Source organism: Kryptolebias marmoratus, linkage group LG3 (genome assembly GCF_001649575.2).
Source record: "Kryptolebias marmoratus isolate JLee-2015 linkage group LG3, ASM164957v2, whole genome shotgun sequence".
In the NCBI taxonomy this organism is placed as follows: Eukaryota; Metazoa; Chordata; class Actinopteri; order Cyprinodontiformes; family Rivulidae; genus Kryptolebias; species Kryptolebias marmoratus.
Genome location: NC_051432.1, coordinates 6,266,279 through 6,282,594, shown reverse-complemented (window position 1 = coordinate 6,282,594; position 16,316 = coordinate 6,266,279). Strand labels below are relative to the sequence as shown.

The 16,316-nt window shown below is 39.0% G+C and overlaps 1 protein-coding gene across 4 annotated transcripts in view; it reads right to left on the bottom strand.

Moving 5' to 3' along the window:
* Positions 1-1,015: 1,015 nt before the first annotated feature.
* LOC108241573 (rab11 family-interacting protein 4A) overlaps positions 1,016-16,316 on the bottom strand; it is a 51,169-nt gene continuing 35,868 nt past the window's right edge. For all 4 annotated transcript variants that reach the window (XM_025007939.2, XM_037974854.1, XM_017425839.3 and 1 more), the window contains 9 exons: positions 14,895-14,930; positions 14,006-14,105; positions 12,885-12,988; positions 12,648-12,788; positions 10,733-10,814; positions 10,169-10,306; positions 9,876-10,034; positions 6,109-6,252; positions 1,016-4,277 (listed from right to left, as the gene is read on the bottom strand). In XM_025007939.2, the coding sequence (XP_024863707.1) occupies positions 4,161-4,277; positions 6,109-6,252; positions 9,876-10,034; positions 10,169-10,306; positions 10,733-10,814; positions 12,648-12,788; positions 12,885-12,988; positions 14,006-14,105; positions 14,895-14,930 (1,021 nt within the window). In that variant the 3' untranslated portion in view covers positions 1,016-4,160. The remainder of the gene's footprint in view (positions 4,278-6,108; positions 6,253-9,875; positions 10,035-10,168; positions 10,307-10,732; positions 10,815-12,647; positions 12,789-12,884; positions 12,989-14,005; positions 14,106-14,894; positions 14,931-16,316) is intronic.

Sequence of the window (16,316 nt, the reverse complement as noted above, 5' to 3'; positions counted from 1 at the left end):
ACCAAAATATTTGCAGGAAGACAAACTCATAAGAGTGTCTTCTATGGATTTAATAGTGAGGAGTTCTCAGTAATATTGTATATAAATGTATCGCAAAAAGTAAGGACATTTGTGTTTGGTTGATTATTTCTTTGTTGTAACAATGCATCTTGGCAACAAATCTTATATTGCTGGAAAGTCTGTTTATTTCCCCCTAAATGGTGCCACATTTGTTAGGAAAATGCATGTTTGTTTTGGCATTCTTTATATGGGTAGTCTCATTGAGACTTGAGGACTCATTTTCAGGAGAGACCTGTTTTAGAGAAACAATATGACAGAGACCAGCAGAGATCAGTTTCTGGGTTGCGTCCATAAAAAAACTTGTCAGATCTTCTCTGTCGAACAGATTATTCTGCTGTTGACTCTTGTTTGGTCTTTTTTATTGGATTGGAAGATTGAAGTCTGAAGAAACAAGACATACTGGCAATTAAACAATTTATTCGTTCAACAAACAGATGCCTCAGTAGCATGTGGAAGAACCATACACAGCCACAGCAACGTGGCACCTCCTTGTCTTTCTGCTCATCAGGGTCCAGAGGTAGTCTCTTGATAAACTCCGCTCTGTGGGCCTATAGCGGTGTCATCTTGGAGGAGAGAGTTCGGTCCCGGACAGCGGAGATATGGGATTGCCACTGGTTGCTCTCAGGTGCTGATAATCAGACACCTGATTGTCACCACCTGAGGTACCAGACGATATATAGTAGCAATAGCAGAATAAGCTGTTTGGCGTTGGCAGAAAAGATTTGGCAAGTTCTTTATGGCTGCAACCCACTTACTCAACTCTGCTGCTCAACCCTCAAATGTTTTCCTAACAAATGCGGCACCATTTAACAGGAAATAAGCAGGCTTTCCAATGATACAAGATTTAATGCTAAGAAGCATTGTTACAACAAAGAAATAACCAACCAAATACAAATTTACTTACTTTTTGTGCTTTACTTTGTAAGGGTCCAAGAACTTTCCGTAAACCTTGGAATAATCCTAAATCCAGCCACTTTATTGTCATGAATTTATTCCAAACTACTGAAAAAGAAATTGAAATGCACACAGATTTAAACTGAGAGTTCGAATGTCAAACTCTGTCCTGGTTGCACTTTGACCTGAAAGAGTTCAAATGTTTTTTTGTTTTCTTTTAAAGTCTCACACATTAGCAGCTGAGATTTCAGCTTCACACACTTTAGACACGATATCAGAGGTTGGAATGAGAAATATTAACGTCACACTAGAGAAATTGAATTTTCATAAAGCATCACAAGTGCCAAAGCTTTTTTTATTGCCAATGAAGGTATTTACACAGGACTAATAATTAGAAGTTTAAAAGCAACAAGACATGAGTTTGTGATGATCTGTGCACCTTGATGTTCTGCTGGATTTTATCATTATTATAAATCTAAAATGGCACAAGCAGCTGCTGAGAGAACAGATATTATGAAGCAAAAACAAGACACGGATCAGCAGAGAATAAGTTAATATTGCTCATAATGCTCACTGTTTAGGCAGGAAGACAGTTTACAAACATATAAAAAGACACTTTGAAGTGAAGTGAAAATCAGTGGACTTACTAACAATTAAAAAAAATACAACAAAAAAAAACAAAACAAGTCATTACAATGTTAGAACAAAACCCAGCTGGAGTACCAGAGAAAGCACTGTGCTATTCGGCTAACGAGACAGGAAAACTGTATAAAATTATTCATTTCAGTACCAATCTTAAAAAAGAGCGGTAAGTGGCACATCGATACAAATGATCCCTATATAAGAACAACATTTACAGGTTAAGAAAATATGTCAGACGGACACAGACTGTGCCTCCAAAAGACTGTGTAAATCTAAAGCATCTATTCTTGAAAAACGTCCTCAAAAAGGCACAGACAGAAGAAAACGTGAGCCATGCAAACCAAAACAAAAAGGTTTTCTGGGTTGTTTTTTTTTTTGTGCAAGACAGCAAAACTCAAGTTTAGAAGACTTATATCAGGGGTGGGCAGTCCTGGTCCTGGAGGGCCTCCATCCTGCAGGTTTTACTTGTTCCTCTGCTCCAACGCACCTGATTTGAATTAGTGGCTGATTAACAGGCATAAAGAGGTAATTTAACCACTGAATCAGGTGTGTTGGAGCAGAGAAACAAGGAAAACATGCAGGATGGTGGCCCTCGAGGACCAGGGTTCCCTACCCCTGACTTATATAATACAGCAGATTGTAGTAGTTTCTCCACCGAATCGACCTTGTTACAGTACCCAATACTGTACACGTGGCTCACAACGTGTCGGAACTGAATCCAGAAACTGAAGAGTACAAACGGTGATTTGGCCACACAGGAAGTGAAACATTTAGTTGTACATTCGTGATATTTACAGCATCCAGAGAGACTCCTGTACAACCCACAGGCGGCGGCGAGACTTCTGGTCTTCTGGAGCACTGAAGCGAGTCTCTCGTGCGCACGCTCGCATCCGGTTTCTGAGTCCATCTCGACGGTACAGAGCCCGCCGGGGGGAGGTGGTGATGGCAGAAATAAAATCTGAACTCATAAAAAGCCAATTCCCTTGGTTTATTTCATCTGTGCACGGATTTGCTAACAGATGCCGTTCTGTCGGAGAGCGACAGGTTATCGTTTGGGTTCAGTAACATTAAAAAGGTTACATCACCTGTAGAAAAGCAGACAGTACAATGTAGCCTAATTTGAATAAAAACAAGTCATTTTCTGAACCAAACAAAAGTTTAGGGACCGTCAGTAAAGTTGCACGAAGTCAAAGTTATATAAACTGGCATGTCTCTAGTTTAACTATTGGAGTGACATTAAAAGGAGATGTGAATGTCTGATTTATAAATATATGCTGTGATTTTGGTGAAAACAGACAATTACATTGATGTCATTAGATATCACAGCCTGATATTGCAATTTGTAGAAGGTCCCTAACCCAAGTCTTACTTCTGGTGCGTTTTTTTTGTCATTTCCCCCTTTCACACTTTCCATGCATAAATGGGAAATGAATGAATGAATAGGGAACGGGATTCTTACGACCTCAAACCTTATTTCCACCCACGACACACGGAGGGCTCCGTACGTTAAGCAGACAAAATGATTTGCTGAGTCACGTCCTTCCACACATCCTGTACATTCAGATCCTAACGTTTCTGTGCAACATTGGGTTTATTAGTAGGAAGTGGGAAGCTTATCAGGATCAGGCTCTGCTTGTTTTAGCAGCCGCAGAAGTTCCAGTTTGAAGCCACTCCTCGGTTCTGGCTTCTGTCGAGCAGAGCTCCTCTGAACTGGCTGAGGGCCACTCATCAGTGGAAAAAAAAAAAAAATCATTTTTGAGCCGACTGAGACTGCAAGTGCATTTGAAGGATTCCCGGAAGACATGTTTTCAAGATTAAAAAAAGAAGCAAAAAAATTCTGCTGTGTACTTTCACTGACTTTACAAAAATACTCTTTTTCTCAACATACTGGATCCATCATTACCACCACTCTCTTTTGCACTTGTTTTAAACATTCTTGTATTCTTTCAATTTCTCCTAGGACCACTTCTGCCTCTTGTCTCAGCCTTTTTACAGAACACATGCTTGTCCACGTTAGTGGTTACGTGCGTCGACGACGTCTGTGAACAGGTCAGGCTAAAAAAAAGAAAGAAGTCTGCCTTCATGTCTGTCTCACACACGAAAGCTGTGGATGACACCGCCGCTGTCACATCAGGATCCGGCGTTTAAGCGCAAGAACATCCTGTCCACTGTTCTAACATGGAGTGATTGTGCCAGTCGTCGAAGCACGTCGGGCTCAGATTAGTTCCTGGTTTAAAAAGTTACTCACTTGTGACGAGATAAAACAGACAACAAGAGATCACAGCAGCAGCGGAGGATAAAAACAGTGCAGACTGAAACAAACCAGTCACATTTGCATAACCATCAGTTAGTAAGCAGTCGCTCGCTGAGAAAATGCCCTTTAGTCTGACGCAGAAAAGTTCTGAATATAAACAGCCGTGGGCAGATACACCTCCGCTTGTATAAAAAAAAACTGAGGCTGGATGTCTTTGTTTTCCTCCTGTACAGCGTCCTGGCTCAGGTCACAGGTCGTGATCGGACAACTGGAGTGATCGGGAACAAGCCTCACTCCAGTCAGGCCTCCGCTAGTTCTTTATCTCCAGAATAGAGGGGTTGTGGTCCAGGATGGACAGGATGATTTTGTCCATGTACTGTCGCAGGCGTAAGTTGATTTCCTCCTGCTCCTTCAGAGCTTCCATTAGCTGCGGAGAGACACAAGCGTCAACAACAACGGCTTCATTTCTGCTGCTGCACAGCTCAAGATGTTTGAGCGAAAAACGTGACTCTGAGCGCTAAGATTGATCAGAACTTTGACCTTTAAGGTGGCGGGCGATGTGCATTTGTTCAAGGACTGCTACTTTTTAATTTGAAGTGGTGTTTGGTGGAATTATGAGTCAAGACTGGGTCCCAGTCGGAGGGCTGTTGAATTCAAACTACTCCAGTTTACAAAATTTTATAGCATTTTGAATAAAAAGGCAACAGGACTTTTTAAACACATCCTGTATGAGTCTGTGTTTCTTTTACTCTGAAGGAGTGGGTCGATTGCACTCCGTTACCAGCAATGAATCATGTGAAATTTTTGTTGCAAAAAATAAAAAATTAAGTGTTAAATGTAGCCATGCAAAGTAACTGATGGAAGAGTAAAAAAGTGTAAATAAATACAAATAAAAAAAAATACAGTTTGCTTGAATCACTGGGGATTTTCTGGGGTTTACAGATTAATAAGTTGCATCATAAGTTGAACTCAAACCCTTACAGGTAACAAACCAAAGTGGACTTGGTCTTCAGAGTAAATAATTACGGACTTATATGTAAAAAAAAAAACTATCTAATGAGAAAGTGACAGTGATGTAAAGGCTTATAGAACTGTGTTAATGTAAAATAAAGTTTTAAGGCTGGTGTTTCAAAATGACAGTAATTCACTTTGGATTAGACTAGCTGTTAGTTTGTGTCCTTCAGGAGAACTTCTGCCTGATAATACAGACTGATAACTGAGTGATTTCTACTGAAGACCAGATATTTATTACTGATAACATTTCCACAGAACACCACTTAAAAAAAACCCACACAAACATGCAAACTATTCCTGTAACAATCAACTGCAGTTAGTTTCAGGGGTACCGATGCGTTGTCCTCCATGTTACGCAGGACAGAATAAAATGTTAAATAATGTAATATTTATGACACTGTCCTGCTGAGATATGCCCCAGAAATACAGCTACACTCTGACTGCTGCATGTGAGGAAGAGAAAAACGACAGTCTGAAAATGATTTAAGAAAAAAAAAAAAAGGAAATTAATTTTTCACACTGAAGCAGCAAGCATGTTCTCAAAATATCTCACAAACCACTGGAAAGATTTTTAACTGGAGAAATTACAATTTCTCTCAATTTCAATCCAGTGTGAACACTGAGTGCTAAATATGATACAGAAGGTGTAAAACTAAAAGAAACAGAACAATAGTTAGAAGCTAATAGCATCAAAACACTAGCTGAATGCTAAAAGATTCAAATGGTTACCTGAAAGTGGCAGAACTGGGGCTAAGCTAAAAATAACAAACGGACAGCTAAAAGCTAAAAGTAGCAAAAAGCTAGCTAAAGCTAAACATAGCAAAGTGGTAGCTAAAAGCTGAAAGCTGTAAAAAGCTAACAAAAAGCCAAAAGGAGCAGAACAGTAGCTAAAAGCAAAACAAAAAATAGCTTAAGCAAAAGGCTAGATAAAGCTAAAAATAGCATAAGAAGACAAATAAAACAAGAATTCTGAAGCATATTAAAACATATAATTAAATTCAAAATGTCTCTGAGGGAATTAAAGAAATCTTAATGTATTTCTATGGGGAGAACATTCAATCTAGTTAAATAATTTGAAAAGTATAAAAGTTTCCAAAAAACAAAAACAAAAGTCATAGTATCCATCTCCTGAACGATCTGAACATTTTGCTATATGAATAGCTAAGATGTCACAAAGTATGAGCAAGTGGGTAGAAAAAATAGAAGACATGAAAACAATAATTTGAGGGGTGAAGGGCTTTTACCTGGTCTTTGGAGGCGTTGTCTATCTCAGCAGCTAGAGACTGGGCCTTGGTCTGTGTGGCAAACAGGTTCTTGGCTTCATACAAGCTGAGGCTGATGATCTGACCATTCAGGTCATCGTTCTGCTCCTTCAGCTTCTGGTTCTCCTAAAATACACGGCCAGAATGGGAGGAGAAGGAAGCGGACAGGATAAATGGTTGGTGCATTCATCGCTCGAGTGCATTTCCTCATTTTTCACTTTTCAGTTTTAACTTAACACACATTTCCAAACAATGCTTGGCATCTCATTAGGCAGCAAACACAGTTAGGCACAGATAACGTGGATATATCACAGGTTATGTGCGTTAACAGTGTCTCTGCTCCGTCTGCTGAGTTATAAAAGCTTTATGATCAAGTTGCCTTTAACTGCTGACAAGAGGTCAGTTTGCTTTTCAGCCATTAAACAAGGGAATTGCAGCTCTGACCCCAATTAAACTCGGAACAGTTCGCTCTAAACCCGTGTAGTTAGCGGTTATTTGGGGCATCAAAGGTCACAGAAGCAATTTTACCATAAGACCAAGGATATGACGAGATGAAATTCAGAGGAAAAGGACTCCTGAGACATAAACTGCTGGAAATATGCATACGGAAATTTGCAGAAGGAAGCATAAGTTTGAGACCGATAAAAACAGGTTGTGTCTCTCAGTTTAAAGCTGTTACGTACACAAAGTTAATTACTTGTCCAAATGTGTATCATCAGAGCAAAACAAACAAACAAAAAAGCTCTTTTTTTAAAATTTAAATTTGCAAAAGGAAAAAGAAAATAATAGAGGGATCATTGAAATATATATATTTTTCTGTGCTCAAGAGCCTGTACTTGAAGTCACAGCAAACTCAAAAAAAAAAAAAAAAAATCACAAAATGGTTCAAATTATTTTTTTCCAAAAGCAAATAAACAAATAGAGACATCTCTGAGCCTTTCTTCTAGACCATTTAGGTATAAAAATGTAAATTCCTAAAGACGGTCTGATTTGTTTTATTTTTTCTTAAATATCTAAATTGTGAAGCTTTTCCTTCTTTATTTATCTCCACCCAGTCCTGCTGCATTCACTGTACTTCAGTGCTCTAATCATTGGATGTTCGTCTAGCATCTGATTTTGGAGTCAAGCTAATTCAAGATGGCCGCCACAGCTATTCAACACAAAATTGGCTACAACTCACGTATTGCAAGTCTCATACAAAGTCATATATTTGACCTAAATCCTGAAAGAAACCCAGAATGCAGTACTTTAAAAATCTGATCCATCATTGATGTTCTTCTATCAGGTTTGGTGGAGAAGGAGGAGAACCCAGAGTGCAGACTCATGTTGAAAAAAGAAACTCATTTATTAAACTAAAAGATAAACAAAACAAAAGGCTGACGTGGCAGCAAAAACTAAACATAACAAAATCCAGAAACGAGGAAAGGAACAAGACAACCAAGACATGACCGAGCAAACCATACAGACCATAAACAAAGAGCAACAATCCAGCAGAGACGTGGAGACAGTGAACGGGTTTTAAGCACACGGGGAAATCAGGAGAAGTGGGCACAGGTGAGTGATAATAGTTGCAGGCAGGAGGAGATGGGCGTGGCAAATAAACAAATGAGAAACTGGGGAGAAGTGAATAATGACCAGAACACAAGAAACAGAACATTCAAAGACAAAACATGAAATAAGGGTCAAAAGAAAATCAAAAACAAAAGACAACACCCCAAAATCCCGACATTCTTCAGTACTCCCACACTGGACTTTAAAAATTCATGTTTCCTTTTTGTCATTAAATGCACAATCAACATATTAACTGTTATATATATATATATATATATATATATATATATATATATATATATATATATATATATATATATATATATATATATATATATTTTTTTTAAATTTATTTATTTAACCAGGTAAACCCCATTGAGATCCAGATCTCATTTTCAAGGGGGACCTGGGCAGAAATCTACATATATACAAAAACAAAATTGATTAATGCATATACACAGGTATAAAAATATAAAATAAATTTAAAAACAGGGACACTGTTTAAAAGAATCTTGTTGCCTGTTTTTAAGAATCGCTCGAAATAAGTCCAGTGAAATCAATTCTGACATCTTGAGTTCAGACTGGAGCTGATTCCAGGCTGAAGGAGCCATCACACTGAAAGCTTGCTTTCCTTTTTCAGTTCGATAGCGTGGAACATGCAAAAAAAAAAATGTTATTGGAGCGTAAAGAATGGGAATTAATAGATCTATATAAAAGAGAATTTAAATAATTTGGAGCCAAACCAAGTAGAGATTTATAAATAAGGACCATGAGGTGATTGTTTCTCCGTACACTTAAAAGAGGCCATTCAGCTTTTGCATACAGTTCACAATGATGTGTGAGACATCTGCTACCAGTTATAAACCCTAAAGCACAATGATACACAGTATTTAATGATTGAAGGCATTTGTTCAAAGCACTCATATATAACACATCTCCATAATCCAGGAGTGGCAGAAATGTTTCAGCTACCAATTTACTTCTAGCTTTAAGAGAAAAACAAGAACCATTACGGTAATAAAACTCAATCTACCTTTTCAGTAGCTCTGTTAGCCTTAGCTTTTATAAAAAAAAATAAAGAAAACACAGAGAAACTAATGGACAGTAATATCTGTAGTTTTTGACCAAAAATACACAACTTTATCACACATTTTGGATCCTTTAAGTACTCACCTGCTTTCTCCAGTCAGCAGGTCTTAAAATACCTTTACAGCTGAATTTCTAGCCTCAGCATGTTCATAAAGACACATGTCTGAGTTTCTGGGAGAACAGACACTAAACCCCTGACACATACCAGTGATGGGAATAAAAACTCTTTTCTGGGCTCTGCATGGTTTGACTCAGCTCAACAAAAACCACCCAGTCCTTCAGCTCTTAGAGCTTCACTTTCGTACTGCTGGTGAGGAGCCATTTGGGAGCTGTATTCCCATCACTAACATATAGAGTATATGCAGACACAAAACTGGCACTCTCCTAAATGTAAATGGCTTCTCCATTTCAAAGTCAAAATATCAATAAGTCATGCAGGAGAGTTCTGCAGTAAAAGCGGATTTTAAGAGCTGCTGAAAGAGTCATTTATGAGCTGTTGTCAAACCTATTATCCCGCTGGTAAAGTTTAAAATTATGTCTAACTCCACTGTGGGGATGTATGACCCAGGTCAATCCAGTGTCTGGAGACATAAAAATGTCAAACGACGGTCTTGATTTATGAAAGCAGATCAAGTTAAACAGCTTTAGCAGCACAAAAGCCACCATTATCGTCTTTCGAGCTTCAGAGCAGGTAGAACTATGAAAAAACAACAACTATGGGTTTAAATGTTGCTGCAAGACACATTTGATTTACAGGACCTTGAAAAAAGAAATATACAGTATACGCCTTGAGCCTTTCCACGCTTTGTCACGTCACGACGACAAACTTCAAAGTATTTTACTGGGAGTTTGTGATAGACCGACACAAAGCAGAGCAAACTTGTGAAATGGAGGGAAAATAATGCATGGTTTTTGGGATTTCTTTTACAAGTATCTGAAATGTGTGCATTTGTATTTATTATTTAGTTTTGGGGGGTATCAAATGCATGCCACCCTTTTCAAATTTATATTTGTAAAAAAAGCTGAAAACCACGTTATCGTTTTTCTTCCACTCTCAAATCAAGGTGAACGCAGGTAAAGCACGTTCCTTTGCAGCGTTTTATCTGTACCTGTTTGAGCCTCTTGACCTCGTGCTCGAGCTCCACCTCTCTGGTCCTGCTGTTGAAGTCCGCGAGCCCAGAGGACGAGCTGCGGCTCCGGCCGGGCTTCTCCGACTCCAGCTTGTAGAGCTGCAAGTGCTCCAGCTCTCGCCGCAGGTCCTCGATCAACTACACAACACAGGAGGGACGAGGTGAAGGTTGTTATACAACGCGGAGACGGCGGAGGAGGCAAATCCTGCCAGAAAAGATGAGTAACGGAGAGCAAACAGCAGACTTTGATCAGATAAAATAATCCCTCCGACCTCCTGCATGGCGTCCTTCTCTTTCTGGTGCTGTTGCCTGTTCTGTTTCAGTTTTTCCATCATCTTCTTGTAGAGGTCCATCTCATCCTTCAGCCTCAGACTTGTGTCTTCCAGCTTGTCCGTCATCCTTTGTCTCTCCTGAGGATGGACACAAACATACATATAACTGCAGCTTGAAGTTCTTCTATTGATTTCTAGTTTTGTATGAAATGTTTTCACAGTAGATTTATTGAAGAATACTCCTGTGCCAACTTGTTCCTTATCTGTGCCATTGAGGTTGTAGATTTTTGTATAACATTATTCATACAGGCATGATCTCAAATTAAGATCAGAAAACATAAAGCGGTCTCTGTGAATACAACTATCACTGCCTTTGTGAGTGATTGAAGTTGACTGATGGGGAAACTGATCCTTTTAAAGTGACAAAACGATGCTGTGACAGTATATTAAGAAGATAAAGAGACAGGAAACTGCTGCCACAGTTAAAAGGTGTTGCATAGAAGCTCTAAATGCATTAAAAAAAAGGAATAAAGAGTGCTAACAAGATAAACAAACATGGCTCACCTCATCGAGTTTCTCTGTTTGTGACTTGAGTCGGCTCATGTTCAGAGACATGCCGCTGTTCTCCTCCTCCAGAAGCTTAACTCTAAAAACACAGAGTCCAGCAGGTCAGTGTAGGGCTCTCACTGTCAGCCATATGGGACTTATTGTGGGTAAATATCAAATCTTCTTGCTCTGCAAGAACTGGCATGCTGAACATGAGATAACTGATGCACAAGTAATACAGGGATTCAACTTCTTGTTTGTTTTTCTGCTGAACAAAGATGCTACTTAAGCATACATATAATAATTCAGTATCGAAACTTCAAATACCACGATTTCCATGGTCACAAATGTGTTACAGCACTTAAATCAACAGGTGCTTTTGTTTAGAAAAAAATCTTCTAGGAGTCGGAGCCAAGAACAACCACCAACGCTCTGAGAATCAGGTGCAGGATCCATTTATGATCTGTAAGTTTTTTTTTCAGGCAAATCTACAAAATTAAGACCAGTCTGTACAGCATATCTGTTTACCTGACCGCATGCAATTCATGTCTGCTTTACTGAAAGGAATGTGTGAAAATGACTATGCGAAGCCACAATAACATATCAAAAGCTCTGCATTAGGAATGGTCCGAATATTGAGCCTGTTCGATATACAGCGAGTTTTTCCCTATGCAGCATCAAAAATGACTATATTTCAAAATTCAAATACAAATTTGAAGTTAGTTTTTAGTCATCTGCACCTAATTTACAAGGACGTTGACATTTCCCAGGCACTTCTAATGCATCATATCTTTCTCCCCTTCCCATCCTAAGGAGGAGAGAGGATTTAAAGGATTTTAAAACATAGCAATGTATATTATATCTTGCAATAATGTTCCAAAATACTGTAATATTTATTTTTGTACATATCGCTAAGCCCCTACTGTGTGTGTGTATGTGTTTTTTTAATTTATGGGAAGGTAATTCTTCTTTTTAGCAGCAAAGGACGGTAAGAACTGTCCTAACCCTAAAATACGGATGAATTCTTCACTGTTCAACTATTCTTCATTCAAATGGCACAAATAGAAACCTTCAACTTATTTATTTTTTATTTTTCACTTATTATTAAGAAATCCAGGCTTTTTTGGATCTCGGTTAAATGGAAGACATGTCATAATTTTGACTTATTTGAATAATTTTGACGCTAGGACTCGACAGAATGACCGCTCTCTACTGAGTATGGATGAAATTGTTTGTAAAGATTAAAAAGAGCAACAAATTTCTTAACATTCACCTGCAGGAAAACCTCTCCTGGTTCCTCAACACCAGTTTCATAGCTTAAAAAAAAAAAAAAAAAAACCTCCAGCAGTGTTTCTACATTTTACAAATACCGAGGAAAGCTCGTCTCCATGCGGCCACTCTCACCACTTTCTACAGAGGAACTATCCAAAGCATCCTGGACACCTGCATCCCTGTCTGGTACCTTTTCAGTACCAGATAGGGATGCTGATGATGGTGAGAACAGCTGAGCAGATTATTGGAGTCTCTCTGGAGCAGAGCTGAAAACCTGTCCCTGCTCTTCCTTCCTTCCTTCCTTCCTTCCTTCCTTCCTTTCTTTCTTTCCTTCCTTCCTTCCTTCCTTCCTTCCTTCCTTCCTTCCTTCCTTCCTTCCTTCCTTCCTTCCTTCCTTCCTTCCTTCCTTCCTTCCTTCCTTCCTTCCTTCCTTCTTTCCTTCCTTCCTTCCTTCCTGGTCTGTCTTGTGATGTCTCTGTTGTTCACTTTTGCCCAAGTGATGCTCGGTTTATTTTATCCGTCTTGTCTATATTCATCCACATCACCATAAATTACTGAAATGACGATAAAAGTCTTCTTGGCTTGACTTTAAGTGTTGAGATGAAGCCACCGGTGGAGTTGTTGTCACGTCCATGTCTGCATCAGAGTGTGTGGCTCTCACCGGCCCGTCAGAAGTTCTATCTGTGTGTTCTTGTCTCTTTCCATCTTGCTGTAGGCCTCTCTGTGTCTTCTTAACTCCTCCTGCAGGGTTTGCTCCGCACGGGTCTCCTGGTCCTTCAGCTGCTCCTCCAGCTCATTAACCCTAAGATGAAGGAGAAAGAAAAACGAACAAAGACTTGAGTTTCACTTCAGAACCCTATATTTCAGTCCATAGCACCGTGTGGGAGCTGGACCCCACCTGTGTACCAGCTGTGTGTTCTCCTGCTTCAGTTTGGACTTGAGGTCACAATTGATCTGGATTTCACTCTCGAGTTCAGCTACCTTCTTCTCCAGAAAGCTCACCTGACACAAAAAACAAAGAAGTTACGAAACTGCAAGTTTTTCACAGAAAAGAAACATGAGGAAAGTGAGGGTTTTACTTTACAATAACTATATCGGAGCAAGACTACTGGCAGCAGGTACATTATTATCACCTGCCACCATGAAAGGCAGGCAATCATGTAATTGTCTGTGTGTGTGTGTGCTCATTTGTCTGTCTGTTAGCAAAATATTTCATGAACTGCCACATGGATTATCATAAAACTTACGTAAAGTAACCATTAGATGTATGTCTACAACTGATTACCTTTTGGAGTCAACCCAATTCAAGATGGCCACCACAGCTTATCAATTTTAGCAAAAATAACAATGTCTAAAACTCAGCCAGTTCTGTAGATATTTAGCTAAAATTTGGTGTGGCAGTAGCTGAGAGTCATCCCCAAAATATACTCTGGGCTCTAACTGACCAGACAAAATTTTCATTTAAAACTTTAACATATAAGGGCGCCTCCCTTTTAGGAAAGCTACTTTCAGTTTTTTTAAAAAATGGCAATAAACAACAATAACATGTCCATTAATCTCTTGGTTAAGGAAGCTACAGCTTTATCACACAGTGGGGTTCATATCTAGGACAGGTTCCTTCATATAAATTATCATTTTCAGTTGAAGCTGTGCATCCATCAGAAGCATCCCTTCACTCTGTGGAATTTTAGTGCTATGATTTGATTATTTCTCTCCCAGAGAAATGACAAATGCTCAATTAAAAGAAGATATATATATATATATATATATATATATATGTAACCTCTCTGACTAGGGTTACTTGAGTAGTAGCATTCCAACAGAGCCAGATGTGCAGTTCTAGGCACAGCCAAGATACTGCGCAGAACCCTCAAGCTCCCAGGCCTCTGGTAGAGGACCTGAGCTCAGAGGATGAAACAAAGACCACCCGCGGAGGGTGAGAAGGGAAATTTTTTTTTTTAATATATATATATTTAAAGACAGAAGTGGACAAACAAGCAGAGAGAAAGACAATAACACCTTCTCATTGAGGTCAGTGTCACAGGAGTCGATGCTGTCTCGGAAAAGGTCTTCCGTGCTGCCGTTTCTGCTGCTCAGGTTGCTGTGGTGCAGCAGCTGCCTGCTCACACACACAGATGAACGCACAGTTAAGTATCTGCAAAAAGACTAGTGGGGACTTTTGTGAACGTGTCTAGTCTGAAAGTGAGTGAAAAACAGGTAACGCTGTTGCTGAGGGAGCATGAGGAGGATCCACAGGCGAGGCAACACACACACACACACAGAGTTTGTTACAGCAGACCAAACCCACACACAGGTGTGTGTGTGTGTGTGTGTATCTGATTATGCTCTGCTGTGACAATGGGATTTCAGCTGAGATACGTTGACAACAACAAGCTTCTGCTCCAATTATTCAGACCGGGAATGCAGCGAGCAAAGAAGAAGAAAAGGAGAGGAAACAAAGGCGGTAAAGATAAAGATTAAGAGAGCAATAAAGCAGAAGACGTAACCAAAGGGGACACAGACACCAGGAGGTGAAGCCAGACCTTATATTGAATACATATATCAGAGCTGGCAGGCCATTTTCATTCTGTCACTATAACTCAGTTTGTGTGGCTGCAGACAGGACAAAAGCCCCAGTGCAGGACATCTTTCAGCTCACGTCCACACTCCCTTTCTCGGCTCAGGAACCAAAACAAACGCGGCTGGAGTTTCTCCGAATGCCTAGTTAATGGTTAACCTGTCGCTGGTGCCCACCTGAGCGATAAGGGAGGCAGCGAGGGCCAGTCTCCGTCAACAGACTCGACAAACAAGTGCGGCGCGAGTTGTAAAAGGCATAAACACACACGGGAGAGTGACCTTTGACACACACACACACACACACACACATATATACAGGTGATCATCCTACCTTCCAAAAGCCGTGCTGGAGATTTTTCTGCTGGGGCTACAAAACAAAACAACATCTTATTAGTTTTTTTTTCCAGTGTTATTTACTATAACAACTCAGAAGGTCACAACTCAGCAACACAATGGAGATGACAGTGATGAAGAGTTGGTTATTCAGTGCGATACGCAGTAATGACAGGGAGGGAAACTCTGAAAGACGTGTCGATGTTATTATGATTTCAGTTCTGGTTCGGTGATCGTGGGTTTGTATCAGCTCAGCAACCGTCTCGCCACAAAGACTTCTCCAGAATAATGGACGTGTCTGTGCCTACTTTCACATCAGATTACCGAAAACGAGCAGCCGGACTGCAAAGGTTACACAGCTGACAGTCAGTGCTGAGAGAAAACTGAGGAAAAAAAGCCTGTTAGCTTTGGTTAAACTATTTTTTTTTTTCATGATTACATAAGCGTAGAAAACACCAGGCTAATAAAAACACTTTTTTTCCCTTCTCCATTGTGGAGAAAATATCACTTTCAGATCCATCTGAAAAAGCTCTTGTTGTATTTTTTTACATAAATAATTAATTCGCTCAGTCCTGACACTGATTTTATTTCTTTAATTTTTTTAAATATTAAGCTTCTCGCAAACCCAGCCTTTCTACTTTGGCAACAATAACAGCCTGCAACATAACAAAAACTTTAAAGAAAATAAAACTACATACATGTTTGATATTGTGATGTCAAATTTAGAGGCTTCGCAATGAAAAGGAAGCAAATTTTGATAGTTTATAATTTGGTTTAACATTTAGCATTATTTTTTGAAGACCAAAGCCATTACTGTTCAACTATATTATAATTACTATTATTATAATTTTATAATGTTATCTGTTATGTTTTATTCAGTTTCAGTGAAATTATGCCACATGTCACTGTAAAGCACTTTAGTCCAACTTGTGTGGTTTTAAATGTGATTTATGAATAAACTCATATTAATATTTATGTTTCAGTTTATTTGGCTTTTTTTTTCTTTTGTTTTCTTCTTTTACACACTGTACTTTTGTCAAGTTTCTCAAGTTTAAATACATTTAACACCGAACAACACTCTTATCCAAAATCACACAGGCTTTTGTTGATGTTGCTCATTTTCTAGTGCTTTAAAATGTAGGGGAAAATGTCAAACGTAAAGCTTTAGTCACATAAAATTACGCATTAATCTTTTGTAAAACTATTAAGTTGAAATAATCTGAACTAATTTCATGTGAAGCAGCCTTTAATTCACAAGTAATATTCTTAATCTTTTTGGAGTGAGAACCTAAAAAAGGTTTATTTTTCAAATTTTTTTCACATTTAGTCAAACTGATTTGGACACAGTGGAAGTAATTTACTTGATTAGGTTTCATTCTTACCACCAAGCTTTCTAACCTTAATTCACCTCGCGTAAAGT